At 33.9% G+C, this 15,200-nt stretch overlaps 2 protein-coding genes across 2 annotated transcripts in view; both read left to right on the forward strand.

Annotated features, from left to right (window-relative positions):
- LOC138709298 (facilitated trehalose transporter Tret1-2 homolog) overlaps nt 1-3,604 on the forward strand; it is a 51,882-nt gene extending 48,278 nt beyond the window's left edge. The window contains exon 6 of the mRNA XM_069839970.1: nt 3,225-3,604. Within this exon, the coding sequence (XP_069696071.1) occupies nt 3,225-3,266 (42 nt within the window). The 3' untranslated portion in view covers nt 3,267-3,604. The remainder of the gene's footprint in view (nt 1-3,224) is intronic.
- A 3,959-nt stretch (nt 3,605-7,563) lies between these two features.
- The window catches only part of LOC138709299 (facilitated trehalose transporter Tret1-like), a 37,217-nt gene continuing 29,580 nt past the window's right edge, over nt 7,564-15,200 (forward strand). The window contains exons 1-2 of the mRNA XM_069839972.1: nt 7,564-7,884; nt 9,371-9,515. Coding sequence (XP_069696073.1) covers nt 7,868-7,884; nt 9,371-9,515 — 162 coding nt within the window. The 5' untranslated portion in view covers nt 7,564-7,867. The remainder of the gene's footprint in view (nt 7,885-9,370; nt 9,516-15,200) is intronic.

Raw genomic sequence — 15,200 nt, forward strand, 5'->3', positions numbered from 1 at the left:
AGGTTTGCTAAGCTTTCGAACAATAGCATTTTCGTATAGCTACTGCATGTAGAATTTGAAATGTAGAGCGTAAAATTATTTTATCCTACTAAGAGATCTTGCTGAAATGATCTGGAGACTACAAAATTTTCTAGGCCTCTTATTTTATCAGTAAGTAATACCTTTTTATCTTTCCTTAGGAACTGTAATTTTTGCGCTCTCTCGAGCCAATACTGAAGACAATGACACATATCAATATCTACAGTGCACTACACCGCCATTAAGTATATGAAAAAGACCCAACCTCACTGGTTTAAAAAGTATAAAAATATTTGATTTTTAATAATAATATTATTATGCTACTTAAGTTTTGTAGTTATATATAGCAGTCACTCAGTAAATTATAGAAATGAAGATCTAAATTAAGATATTCTCTACATTTACTTACATAACCTCAAAACGTTTCACTTTCATTCATCAATATAGCATCAATATTATATACAATTAATGAAGAATAGACGCATCATGATACTAACTATAATAATGTTTAATTTCCAATGGTAATAATGTTATCAAACCACCTCAAGTTTTGTAGATATGAATATCCATACACAGCTGTACTCAGAATATTATACACTGCAGAATCAGTTTTTAATAACAAATTGAATTGAGCTCTAAATATGTCGGCAATCCTGCAGGTCATGGCCTATTGTTTATTGTAGTGTGTGTTTTGTTCTGAAATTCAATCAAATCGGCCGTGATTCAATAAAATTAGTTCTCAAAACTGACAACAGATGGATTTTGGAAAATAGGAAAATTATATAGGAAAATTGACATTTCACTGAAAACTACTACTTTTCCGAAAAACTTTGGATGCCAGGCATGAAAATTAGGGGTCACTCATTAAAATCCGTTCAGCCGTTTTCCCGTAATTACCATTAACAGTTCAAATTATATATATATATATATATATATATAGATTTGCCGGGCGTAAAACGTGCAGCTAAAAATGCTAAATCGCCGCTGGAGGCTTGGAATATTTTTTTACCGATGACGCGGGGGTGGAAGGAAGGGATGACTGACGTATTCCGCCTTATGACATACGCTACAAATGACGCCTACTTCTGCAAGTCTAGTCTATATTCGTCATAGACTGCGATACGAAATCATGATAACAAATGAATTTGTAGACAATAGTCTAACACACTTAATTACGTTTATTGTTGGTTTTAAAAATCAATCAATTGTTCAGGTGGAGTTTCGGGAATCAGTCTTTATACATGTGGAGACATACATTTAGTACTCCTAATTTACTGCCATTTGCTTCGTTTACAACTTACTTTCAGGTTACAGTAGGTCGATTTTGTTTATGTTTATTACATTTTACAACTTGTTACAAGTTTCTATTGATAACTGAGTATTATCACTGTGTAAATCATTAATATCACTAAGTTTGGACAGAGTTGTCTTAGTTATCTAAAGAATGGGGCACTCAAATCTCATATATTACCTTCATTCACGCGTGCCGAACATTTGTTAGAATTTATGTTATCGTACACTACTGTATATTAATCACATTTATTACCATATTCATGACAAAAAGACCTCTTTTACTTTTTATCAGAACCTCAATGGAATCGGTCATTTGTAAAACCACATGAGTCCACATTTTTTACGAAAATGAGTTACTGGTACTATAGCAAGCACTAGGTGTAGACGCATCATTTCCAGTCGAAACAACATGAATTCGATCATTACTAAGCAGTCTATAAAACGTTAAAATATTGAGTTCCTTTCTAAACCACATCATTCTCGGACTCATGTGGTTTTAACGCTTAACGCCATGATGCACCCATGATGCATTTGAAATCAGGCACTTCTTTATCAAGATGTTGGACAGTGAGTGTAGTTCCAAGAGTTCTGTAGAAGTAAAAATACGCAAAAAGGTGTCATTAACAGAGATGTGTGTGAAAGAGAGGATTAAACATTGCAAAAAGAAAGGTATCCCACATACTAATCACAGAGGGAAGAATATAGCTGCAAGGAAGCAAGGAGGTCCATGCATGTAAGTACAGGGACATCACTTTATTTTTACTAACATTTTTAACATTAACCTGGCTATACTCGGAAACACTGTTACCCCCCTTCCATTACACGAGTTTGGAGTTGCTAGTGCAATATGTAAACAAATCATTTTGCTAGCTATAGGAGGAGAGGAAAGTAGTGTATCCATTTATGTTACAGGGAAATATAGTATTACGATTTTCAGTTTGGTCATTACTTTACAGTATTTTATCAAAAAAACAGTAGAATAGTAACAATTTTTTTTTCACAAACTGAAGTCTTCAGGCGGTTATATACATTATGTAATGTCTACTTTATTCAGCATATTATTAACCTAATTTATTCCTGAGAATTTTGTGAGCACTTCCGCAAGAAACCCAAATTTCTACAGCTAACTTCTTGACCGACTTATTAGGACCTCGCTGCATCCTTTCTCTAGCATCTTCCACAGCATCTTCTGTCACCTTTGTAGGCCATCTCACACTATTCTTCCTTTCTGTACACTCTGTTGCTCTAAATTTATCTACCACATTAATGACATTTCTACAAAAATATTCCGTAATGATACAATCAGGAAATTGTGGAGAGAAAAAAAAAACTGTTGTTCACATTCGGTTATATTGTAATTCCAGCTTCCATCATCGTCCTTCATACCTACAAACAGTAAAACAAAACTCTTGTTTAAATAATGCTGTTAAGTACCGTACCATATTATAGGGTACCGTACTTTCGGTAACTCTAATCTTCACTTGTGCTCAGTCCACACAGATAAATTCAGTTATGCTACACACCATACCTGTGTGAAAATAAACTTCAATAATGTAAGCTTTTTCTTCTATAGAAAATGCAACATATTTCTGAAACACACTGTACTCTGTACTGTTTATTTCACTGCCGTAAGTTTGTGTGACTGACGTTAGCAAGGACATTAGTGAAAGGGGTGAGAGTGAAGTACATTTAGAAACGCAGGTACAATAAAAATTGAAGTAAAAATAAAATGATGTCCCTCTGTATACAACAAGATCGTTTGTTTTATGTTATCGGAATGAAGTTTTGTTGGGCGTATGTAACATTGTCACAATGATTTCGCCCATAAACGAGCAGCAGTAAGTGAAATTAAATTGGGTTATGGTCAGAAACATGGCAAAGACATTAATATTGTCGTTTTTTGTTGCTTTTAGGTGCAAGCAACAGTGTTCTATGAAAATACATGTACCAGATAGAATAGACATTTTTAACAAAACTGCGTCATTTGAAGCAAAAATGAGCAAGATTTGTACCTTCAAGGAGTTGTAGAAGTGTATGACATAAAGAGGAAACGTCCTCGAAGAGAGATCCGAAAGCAGTAAAGAGTCTTTTTTGGAGGGATAATATGCAATTTATGTTATTTACTTCTTGTTAACTAAAGATATATGTGTACTCATATATTTATATTAAACATGTGAAAATGAATTGCTTAGAAGTAATTTTTTTTTTAAATCGACTATGATATTTTGTATTTAATTTGTGAATAATATGAACCATTTTGAATCTGAAGTAAAAATAACAATATAAATTGATTGAAAACTGTATAATAGTGTATTTCATACTACAACAAACAATACACTATATATTGTACCAGGATATTGGAGTTATTATTGGTACTTGTTAAAACAACATGAGTCCAAAAACTTTAAAAATACTTTAAGATGATATGAAAACTTAAAAATATAATTTGAATTCCTGAAGAAAGTTCACCATGTTTTGCTTGAGTTCGAAGTCATCAATGGAGAATTAGTCTGCCCAGAATCGGGAAGAAAATTTCCCATAAATAAAGGGATACCAAACATGCTTCTTCATGAAGATGAACTCTAATTAAGTAAATTAAATTTGTACTGTGCTGCTATATTGTTTGTGCACAAACTTGTATTGCCACTGTCCTGTCATTTAATGATATGAAATGAGATAATTAAGATACAATACTTTCGTAATCAGATATTCTCAAGTAAAAAATTAAAAAAAAAACTTAAATAAAATCCATTAACTATATATAGATTTTTCTGTTTTTCTCGAAACTTATTTTCTGTGACTTTTGTGGTTTTACAAATGACCGATTCAATCGGTCTGTATACAAAGAGATTTAGTAATACGAGTGGGGCTACTTCCGTCATTGACTTCTAGCACAATGTGGTGCCCACAAATGGCGAGGTAACACGTTAAAGTACAAAGTGTTCAACATGCTCGACTGTTCAACAGACCCTAATTTACCCTATAAGATCAATGGGCAGGGTATGTAGCACGTATGGGCGAATCCAGAAATGCATATAGTGTGTTAGTTAGAAGGCCGGAGAGAATAAGGCCTTTGGGGAGGTCAAGACGTAGATGGGAGGATAATATAAAATGGATTTGAGGGCGGTAGGATGTGATGGTAGAGACTGGATTAATCTCAGGATAGCGGCCGATGGTGGGCTTATGAGAGGGCGGACTTTTCAAACTTATAAAAATTATTAAACTTTTGAAAATATTGTTTTCCTATTGATGACTTATGATAAAACTAAAAATACTTTTAGTACTACTCATAACCTACATAATATTACAATACAAGATATAAATCAGATCTCTATCTACCATGTGTTATTCTCAGTAGTTATAAAAGAAAGCTCACAATTCATTTCTTTAATGCAAAATCTAATTATAATGCTTTGAACGGCCAAGAGTAAAAGTTTAGAACAGGTTTAGCAGAGTTTATCCATATTCAGGCCATCTACTCAACTGATCCCCTTTATATCATTTGTTGTATTCCATGAATCTTATATTTTATCACAATTGTAGCTTTTGTTAAAGAGGCAAAAAGTTACACCACAATATTATGTAAAATAATGTAAGTATTTTAATTCAATTTATAACATTAAACAATTCATTGAGGTAGAAGGAATGAATGCAGAGAAATCTTGTTCAGTCTGTTCACTTCAAAGCTTCAAGATAATGAGGCAGTGCACTAAAGTCTGTATTAATTGAATAGTAAACTCGATTTTTAAATATAAAATATCATCAGGAATAGAATTTATTCACAAGTTAAGGCAAATATTTCTAAATATTGAAATATCTTTCTACATATAATCCTGACTGAGTGGAAATATTATATGTACTTCGATAAATCGTAATAATATATGATATGCGAAAATAATCACCTAGTGATTTAAGACGGCACTCATTCCGTCGGATCTCGGTCACTCAGTCACTCGTAATGGGTGCACCTCTGCACATTAACGTGTTGGACATTGTGCCACTGTCACATCTGTGACGCAGTGCATGAGGGTTGGCCACTAGAGGAAACCTAAGAGGTGATGGAGCTTAAACTGAGAGGATTCAATCCAGCATCGGAATGGAAATCCCGTGTGGCTCAGTGGACAGAGAGTCAGCACGTAGATTTGAAGATCCGGGTTCAAATCCCGGTTCCGGAGAGAATTTTTCTCCGCTCCACCCATCCTTCATCATAAGATGACGCAGAATTTCTGCATGGAAATATCATATGTACTTCGGTACATCGTAATAATATGTGCGTAACTTCACAAGATATGTTCCTGACATCCTTATGCAGCTAAAACATAAAGGCGCAGGGAAGAGAGAAACTAAGTAGAAAGACACAGAACATATTTAAGGGAGGGGAAAGACTAAACCAGGGCTGGGCACATTACGTGATTCTGAGAAATGAGCGCTGTGTGCTTTAAAGAGCTTATCTCGCGAGCGGTGTGACGTATGCATACTGTACGTCATTCAGTGTCGGTGCAGTGGTGACTCTGCAATATGAAGGCGAACTTTGAAGACGGAGCTTCCGCTCATAGACTAAAGCGGACCGCTACTCCAATGCTTTTAATGTATCATGGGAGGAGTAGCTATTTTTCGTAGAGAGTAGTGGATTAGCAAAGTGTTTAATTTGGCATAAAACACTCCAACTGATTAAGAAGTTCAATATCCAACGACATTATTCTTTACAACATGCTACTAAATATGACAAATATGTTGGTAATGAACGCCATAAATTAATACAACTTAAAGAAATGTTTCTCAGGTACATTATATTAGAATATCTATTTGATATTTACATTGCATTATAGGTTATTATACATTTAGTAATATATACTTTTAAATTACACAAGTATTATGATATATCATAGTATAGTATATTACAGTTCATGATATATCATATAACATATTCTATATCATGAACTGTAATATTCTATACTATGATATATCATAATATTTGTATAATTTAAAATTATATATTACTAAATGTACTGGAATAACTTATAATGCAATATAAATATCGAATAGATACTCTAATATAATGTACCTCAGAAATATTTTCTTTAAGTTGTATTAATTTATGGTCATATCACATCATATCATATCATATAATATATTATATCATATCATATATCACATTTCGTATAATATATCATATATTATATTATATTATATTATATTATATTATATTATATTATATTATATTATATTATATTATATTATATTACTTTCATGTTGTTTTATGATCTAGATATTAATGTAATAATGTAATAACTATGTAATTAGAATTAGAGTCTGGCTGGGCGGAAGAGAAGGCCTACTGGCCTTAGCTCTGCCAGATTAAATAAATAAATTATTATTATTATATTATATTATATTATATTATATTATATTATATTATATTATATTATATTATATTATATTATATTATATTATATTATATTATATTATATTATATTACATTATATTATATTATATATTAACAGGATGACAATAATGCACTTAGTGAATCGGCTATGAGAATTAGCTACAAAATTTGCCACGAAATTGCAAAGGAATTGAAAACATTCAACGAAGGTAACTTTATCAAGCGATGTTTAATTATATTGACAGATGAACTCTGTCCACAGCAAGTAGGGGAATTGGAAGCCATACGGCTGTCTCGTAGAACCGTGGTGAGGAGATTGCAGTATGTGCGTATGGGTTATGTAAATAAGCCTAATTATTTGTGTGTGTGCATAGAGCGAAATTTAATTCATTAAATTAATAAGAGTGTTATAAATTCTGTAATGTACAATGGATTGATGTAATATCCTTATAAACTATTATATACTGACAGACTGAATGACTAGAACAACCGTGGCTCTTGTTATATTAATGCAAGGAAGGTAGCTGTGATGCGAGTCCGCCACTGCGTGAGCGTTCTGCTCTGGCTTGGAATTGAAGTGCCTTGCGGGGCGAGAGCAGTTCTGGCCGACCAAATGGAGCCGCTCTCATGCCCGGCCCTGGACTAAACAAACGCAAAGCGAGCTTCGGGTCTACAGAGACTCGGCAATCTTTAACCGAACATAAGGCCTCTGACCGGTTTCCAAGAGATTCTGTTATTTTAGTTTACATGCTTCACTTCCACGTACTGTTGGGATGCCTGTGGAATAGGGGGAAGTTGGTAGTATCTTGATATCCCCTCTCATGTTCGAACATTTCACGATACTAATTCCTATACGCTGTCGCAGGAATTCGGCAGAACATGAGTCACCCATGATGAACTTCAGCTTTCTGCCAATATCAGATATAAAATATTTGACCTCGTGACACCAGTTTAAACTGCGAAGACAACGAAGATGTAGTTATCGGAAACATGTTTTTATTTATTTCTTTAATTGCTGATGGCTAATTATGCAGCTGAGCTTGCAAGCTTTGAAGTATGCGGCAGATGGGAAATGGCCAGGGTGTCGACACAAGTAGCATCCCATAAGAGAGACTTTCCTTTATCCCATGGGACTTAAGTTGACATATTTTAAGCAAATGGTTTACGTAAATGGTGAATTATCTTCGGTGAGTAATATAAATAGTGGATCCCATCAGGGATCAGTTTTAAGCGGCTTACTATTTATTACTGTTACAAATAATCTATTGAGCAGTGTTGCTACTCACACTATGTCTGCAGACGGTAATATATATTTTTTTCGCAATGACTTAACTTAAACTATTTGAAACAAGCGAATCAGTTAATAATAACAGAAGCGTATGAATAGTTTGGAACCGATATTATTCTTTTAAGTAAACATAAAACTATTAAGAAGAACTGTGTTTCGCAAATAATTTAGGCGTTGTTAAGAATTTCAATGGACAATGTGTGTGCTAAACTTAACCGGCTATTCTTAATCTAAGTCGTAAGATAGACTTCAGCATATAATAATAGTAATGAGAGAACACGTATGAAGTTTTATTAGGTAATCGTTACTTACAGAGAATATAAATGGACGCCTCTTGTCTGATGGAAAGTACAATGTAAAAATGTGGTTTTGTAACGTGTACAGGAATGTAAAAAGTAATACGACACAAAAAAGTGTAATTAAAAATCATGTGTAATTCTGATGACTCACTTCATCTCGCCTAAAGATTGTGATCTTGTAAAAATTTGAATTGTTCCACACCTTAAAGCTTCAATACTAATATAAGATCTAGAATAGACTAGTATAGAATGTTTTATTTTCGCTAGCAGAGTTAAGGCCATAAGGCCTTCTCTTCCACTCAACCAGCCTTAATGAATACAATACATATTTATATTACGAATATTTACACTACACTTAAAAGATTATCCAGCCATATTCTTCAGTTAAGTTTTAACGACTGGTACAAGTTTATTTAAATTTAGATAGCCTAAAACTGTAAGATAAAGTAATAACTTAATTTATGAGCTAATTTATTTCCATCAATTATAATTAAGTTGAGATAGCTATTAAAATGATGAGAATTAATTTAATATAAGTTTACTTGAACTATGTTTTAGGGACAAAAAAATATAAATCTAAAATATAATATTATATAATGAAAATATTAATGTAATGAAATTTTGCCATTAGAGGTTTTGTATTCTATTTAGAAAAATTAATGGTAATAATAAGAATGGACATATGTTAGTTTCATTATAAGTAACAAATATTAATCAGTAATTAATCTGTTAAGTAATAATTTATGTAATTTTGACCTACATGAAGTTATTGTCCAACAACCACTTACATCACTCGGAAGCGAGTTCCAATTTCTAGCAAATGAAAATGTATAGGATGAAGAAAATCTTTGGAATACAATAATTGAAATCAAAATGAAAAATAAATTTAATTTCTTAAGAATCATCACATTTCCTGCGTTTCATTTCCACATTAATTGTGTACTAAATACTGTATACTGTACTGTACTAGTTCTTCAACGTGAAAATAATATGTTGCTATACTTCTATACAGAGAAACCAAAAATAACAAATCATTAATATTAGCCTCATTAAAACATTTTGATACTTCAATTAAATATTCAACAGGATAACTATGAAAGGTCTCCAAGATAAGGAAGATAATAGAAGAGCTCTGACGACTGAGTTAAGTCATGACATGGGAGAAGTAGTGCCCTCAAATATTATACAGGAGGAAGACATCAACTTCATCACTAGACCGCTGTTTCCACAGGTAAGTATATTCAATTATTACGTCGAACTACAAGACTGCAAGCATGTATAGAAATAGAAACCGTACGAAACCATGCCTATACGTTTGTTTGTATGTACCTATTTATGTATATATTGTATATAGGATATATAAATGTCCTTAGATTTGTATGCATGCCTGTGTGTATGCTAGTGATTATGCTAGCAATGTAGTAAACAGTACAGAGTATAGTGTGTTTCAGATATATGGTTGCGTTTTCTATAGAAGAAAGAGCCTACGGGTATATTATTGAAGCTTATTTCCAGAGAAGGTATTTATGGAGATTAAGTTTGTCATTTGTGTTTTTTAATATTGGTGTCGGAGGAGATTGTTGGAGATTGATTTGTTCTCTTGTCGGATATTAATAGAAATTTTGGGAAATAACAATTATTTTGAAATTAGAGTATTAACTCAGTATGAATATTACTTTCCAAATAATTAACATTACAGGTTCGTTGGATTCTGGTAAAGGTGCGGTATGGCCAATAGACAATATTTGTTGGAGTAAAACTGCATTTAACACACATTAATTAAAATCGAAAAAAATTGCAGCCCTCAAATCAACACTTTCAAATTATTAGTGAAATGTCGAATTCTCCGTCTTTTGACTTCACTGATGTAATCATGACACCTGGAATACCACGTAATGTAGCCCACTTGAATGTCTAACAAATTCAAATGAAAAAGAAATTCCGAAAAAAAGAACTCAGAATATGAAATTCGCCATAAAAAGACGCAATAATAATAATTCGCGAACGTGTTTATATTTCGCTGTAAGAACTCTATTTCGCGAATTGTCGTGATTGTTTTATCCGCATATTATTAATCAGAATCACTTAATTCGTAAAGATTAGTAAAAATCTATTGCATATCTATTAGCCTATGTCATGATTTTCGCGATCTCCATAAACACCTGGCCCTGCTTATTTCGCACAGGTACGGTTTGTAGCATGACTGAATAACTTTATATGTGTGGACTGAGCAGAAGTGAAGATTAGAGTTATCGAAAGTACGGTAATATGCTGAATAAAGTATCTATTATATAATGAATACACCCGCCTGAAGAGTTGAGTTTGTGAAAAACTGTTACTACTCTACTGTATTTTGATAAAATACCGTAAAAGTAATAAACAAACTGAAAATCGTAATATCGTATTTCCCTGCAACATAAATGCATACACTACTTTTCTCTCCTCCTTTAGCTAGTAAAATGATTTGTTTACATATTGCACTAGTAACACCAAACTCCTGTAATGGAAGGGATAACATTGTTTCCGAGTGTAGCCAGGTTAATGTTAAAAATGTTGGTAAAAATAAATTGATGTCCCTGTATATATACAGGCTGTTTCCGAGGTGGTGTTACAAACTCTCAGGGATGATGGCGAAGGGCACATGTATCAATTTGGGATAAGGAACCATGGTCCTGAAATGACTGAGTCGAAAGTTAAAAGCAAAAATAGTTGTGTGGAAATGGAATTGTGATTTGGCACCACGTGCCTCCCTTCCCTTAACCTTTGAAACAGTCGTGGAAAGATGGTATGGGCCGGATGTCTCTTACGTGGGTACTCGGCCCGATACAATCTGTGAGCTTGTCTACTCTTCCCATTGGGTCATCCGTATTCGAAAATCAAGTCTGCTTATTCCGCTCTCGTGTACTCTTCCATTTCACTAGGACTTATCGACTGGACACTGCAACTTGTACACATACACTTCTGTCTACAGACATGCATATCAGACCGACTATGTCCGTTACACATTACGCTATCTGCATTGCTTTAGAGTAGTTTCCTGTCCCCACCCCTCAGACAGCGCACTGAATGGAATACTGTAAGTAGACAACGTAAACAACGTCAGATGAATACAGTATGTGTAATATGTGCAGATAAAATAATAAATAATCCGTGGCGCTACAGCCCGTGAAGGGCCTAGACCGACCAGCCGGCTGCTGGCCTCACGCCCACATGCCGAAGCAGAGGTGGACGATCATCCAACCAGAATGGAGATATCGTGTGGTTAGCACGATGATCCCCCCAGCCGTTATAGCTGGTATTCGCAACCGGATTTCGCTACCTATCGTAGCTCCCCAAGTGCATAACGATGCTGGGTGGGCACCGGTCCCATACACTGGCCGAACTTTCATGAGAAAATGTCTTCCCCCACGAGGACTAGATGTACAGATAAATACACATAAATAAGATATACAGAGGAATAAAATTATTTCATTTTCACACAACTATTTTAGCTTGTAACTTTCGATTCGGTCATTTCCAGACCAGGGTTCCTTATTTCAAATTGATACATGTGCCCTTCGCCATCATCCCTGAAAGTTTGTAACACCACCTCGGAAACACCCTGAGTATATATATATATAGGGGGAAAGGTACAATTATTGGCAGGGTTAAGGATGATTTTTTAGTCAATTAAAAATTGCGTAGGTATTTTAAGTTCAATCGTAAAAATGAAACTTCTATGGGACAAAGGGATATTTTTTACATATATTCATATATATCAAGTTACATTTTAAATTCAAATAATAATATTTTTTCATGTGAAAAGAATAAGTTCTGAAAAATACAATTCTTGGCAGGGTTGTTACAATATTTGGCAGGTATTGATACAGTTCTTGGCATACTCGTTTTATCAACAGTTTATAACAAAATTGAAATCAACACACGTCCCACTTATTCATTATCACTTTCAGTATTTAAAAACAAGTCTTCACTGTCACTTTCATCAAGATTATAGCACAGATGACAAAGGAAATCATCGCAGTCTGTATTGTCGGGAATATGTTGTTGATGATTTTTAGGTACACATTTCTCGTGGAATAACTTATTGCACAGTGAACATTGCAGGCTTCCATTTTCAGTTTTAATGTTACGAACACAAACATAACACATGCCTTGTTTGAAAGATGACATTTCAGTTACATCAGTACCCTTACCCACGTTAGTAATTCGCTCTTTCTTTTTCTTAGGCATCTGTTTTGTATTTAGAGTTCTTTCTTCTCTTGTTCTACTTGTTTTTTGTGTTCTTTATCTGCCTGAATCTTTTTGCAAATTTTGCTTGTTATCTATCGTTTTATAGTCTGAAATGATTGGCTTAATTATAGAATTAAAACAGTGCTTTTTCTTTTCATTATCTTTGGTTGTACACCTTTACGAAACACTTCGTTCCACATCCTGAAGAGCATATACAATTCATTATTGTGATCTACTTCAGTCTCACTCTTAATGTCTTTGAACTTTTCTATTAATTCTTCAGACACCACTAATTTTAAATGTTCATAATCTAATTTTGGCAATAGTTCACTGTATAACTGAGCTGAAGTCTAATTTATTACTTTGCTTCCAAGACATTTTGAGTAATCAATGGAATCAGGATTCCAAGTAAGTAGCCCATATGCTCAGAAACCACTTCGGAGCATTTTAACTTTAGCGTACTTCTCTAGGGCTGCTTCTAAGACTGGACAGAAATGTTCCTTTTTCAGGTCTTCATGAGGGTGATCTTTGTGCGAAAATTAAGTACTCCTTTCCTCCGGCCTTCTTTTATGGGTCTAAATGCTGCTACGTCAGTTGGTTGAAGAATTCGCGTTGCGTTGGAATACAACGCGATTAATACAATGACAAGTTCTGTGCAGAGTTGAATAATATGGCATAATATGTGGTTTTTATGCTCATCTTCAAATAGAATTACGGGTGTTTAGATGTTTTTCTCTTTTAGAAATGACACAAAAACATTTCCAACATACTCATAGAAGACTTCAGTTTTCATCCAGCCTCTATCGCTGCGACCAATTCCCCAGGAATCTGGAACTGAGCTCCCAATTTGTGCTGGAATCCTCTTGTACGGAAAAACTACCATCGATGGTACCACCAAGCCACTAGCTAAAAATATGAACATTACAGTTATGGAGGCTTTGGCATTTCCTTGATCCACCTCATAAATATTTCTAGCTGCTTTTGAGCCTAAAACTTTTCAATTTACAGGATTCAACATGAAACTTGTCTTGTCAGCATTGAATATCCTGTCAGGTTGATTAAGAACATCGATGTTCTGTTCTTTCATTAGGCTTCAGATATTTTGACAAACTAGTTTCGAATGTCTTTTTCGCTGACGCAGCTGTTTGCTGAAGTGACAGCTCCACTAGTCCGAGTCGCAGTATCTGGATGTCTTTTCAGAAAAGTCTTATACCAACCTATACCTGGTGTATTGTCTATGAATTGATTTGGCCGTTTGTGGAGAAATTCTTTGACACTTGCAATCACATCTGCCTTACGACGAGGGAATCCTTTTCTACAACTATCAATGATCCATTTTTTCATCAGTCAAAATTGTGTTGGAGTCAGGGCGACTTTTAACAAAATCTTGCTTTAAATGTAAACTGAATTGCTGCCCGAGGAACGTTATGTTTCTTCGCAGCTGCATGTTTTGGAAGTCCACTTTTGATATCATTAATAGCAGCTTCTAAATCCTCAGATGTATATCTTTACTTTTTTGACGACATTTCTGACACCCTGTGTAGGGGGGAAAAGTTTTCCATAATATCGCAATACTGCCAACAACTATCACACTTTTTCGTTTCAAAATTACAGTTTATTGGCACCCCTGCCAAGAACTGTAACCAAGTATCACAAGTAAGTCGAAAATATACCTAATTGAACTACATTACAAGGCGATTCAAAATCTGTACTTATATCACTAATACACAATAATATAGTTGTTGGCAGGGGGTGCCAATAATTATAATATGTAGAAAAAAATGATACAGATGTTGGCACTCAAATTGTTTTAAGTAAAATTAGGGTATGAGATTGAATGAATTTAATTACATGACCAGCAGAACATACAGATCAAGTATAACTGTATTTTAAATATGTAATATACGATAAAGACAAGTACTCACAGAATATGTCACTTCTGTGTTCTTATTTTTTTCTTTATAATTCAACACTAGATATGCAGTTCACAACATTTACACACAGCATGAAGACTCAAAGAAAAGTGGAGAGAAAATATTCACATAATAATGTGACCAACATTATGAGCTATGTTTTTCCCTAAGTAGATTTGTCTGTGGGGAAAAATTAAACTTATTATTATTAACTATATTCAACACCTGCCAAGAACTGTCACACTGCCAACAATTGTACCGTACACCCTATATATATATATATATATATATATATATATATATATATATATAGAGAGAGAGAGAGAGAGAGAGAGAGAGAGAGATTACATATACTGTTTATATACAGGGACATCATTTTATTTTTACTAACATTTTTAATATTAACCTGTCTATACCTTTAGAGAACCGGAAACACCGCTTGCTCCCCCCTCCAAGATTGGAGTTCGATGATACTGGCGTAAAACACAAATCACTCTACTAGGTATAGGATGGAAGAAAAGTAGTTCATCCATTTGTGTAAACTAGGAAATATCGCGATTTTGAGTTTGATAATTTTCATTAGGTTTTTCTTTAATCAAAGTACAGTACTGTATTAAGAATAAGTGTTTTTACTCACGAAGTGAGTTATCCATGCGAACGTATTCATTATGCAGTGTATACTGTCTACAGCACATTAGCGTACAATATAGAGAAAGAAGTTAAATTGAAAAATAATCATAATATGAATATTTAAACACAATTTTGAAAATGGT

The sequence above is a fragment of the Periplaneta americana genome, chromosome 11, assembly GCF_040183065.1.
Source record: "Periplaneta americana isolate PAMFEO1 chromosome 11, P.americana_PAMFEO1_priV1, whole genome shotgun sequence".
Lineage (NCBI taxonomy): Eukaryota > Metazoa > Arthropoda > Insecta > Blattodea > Blattidae > Periplaneta > Periplaneta americana.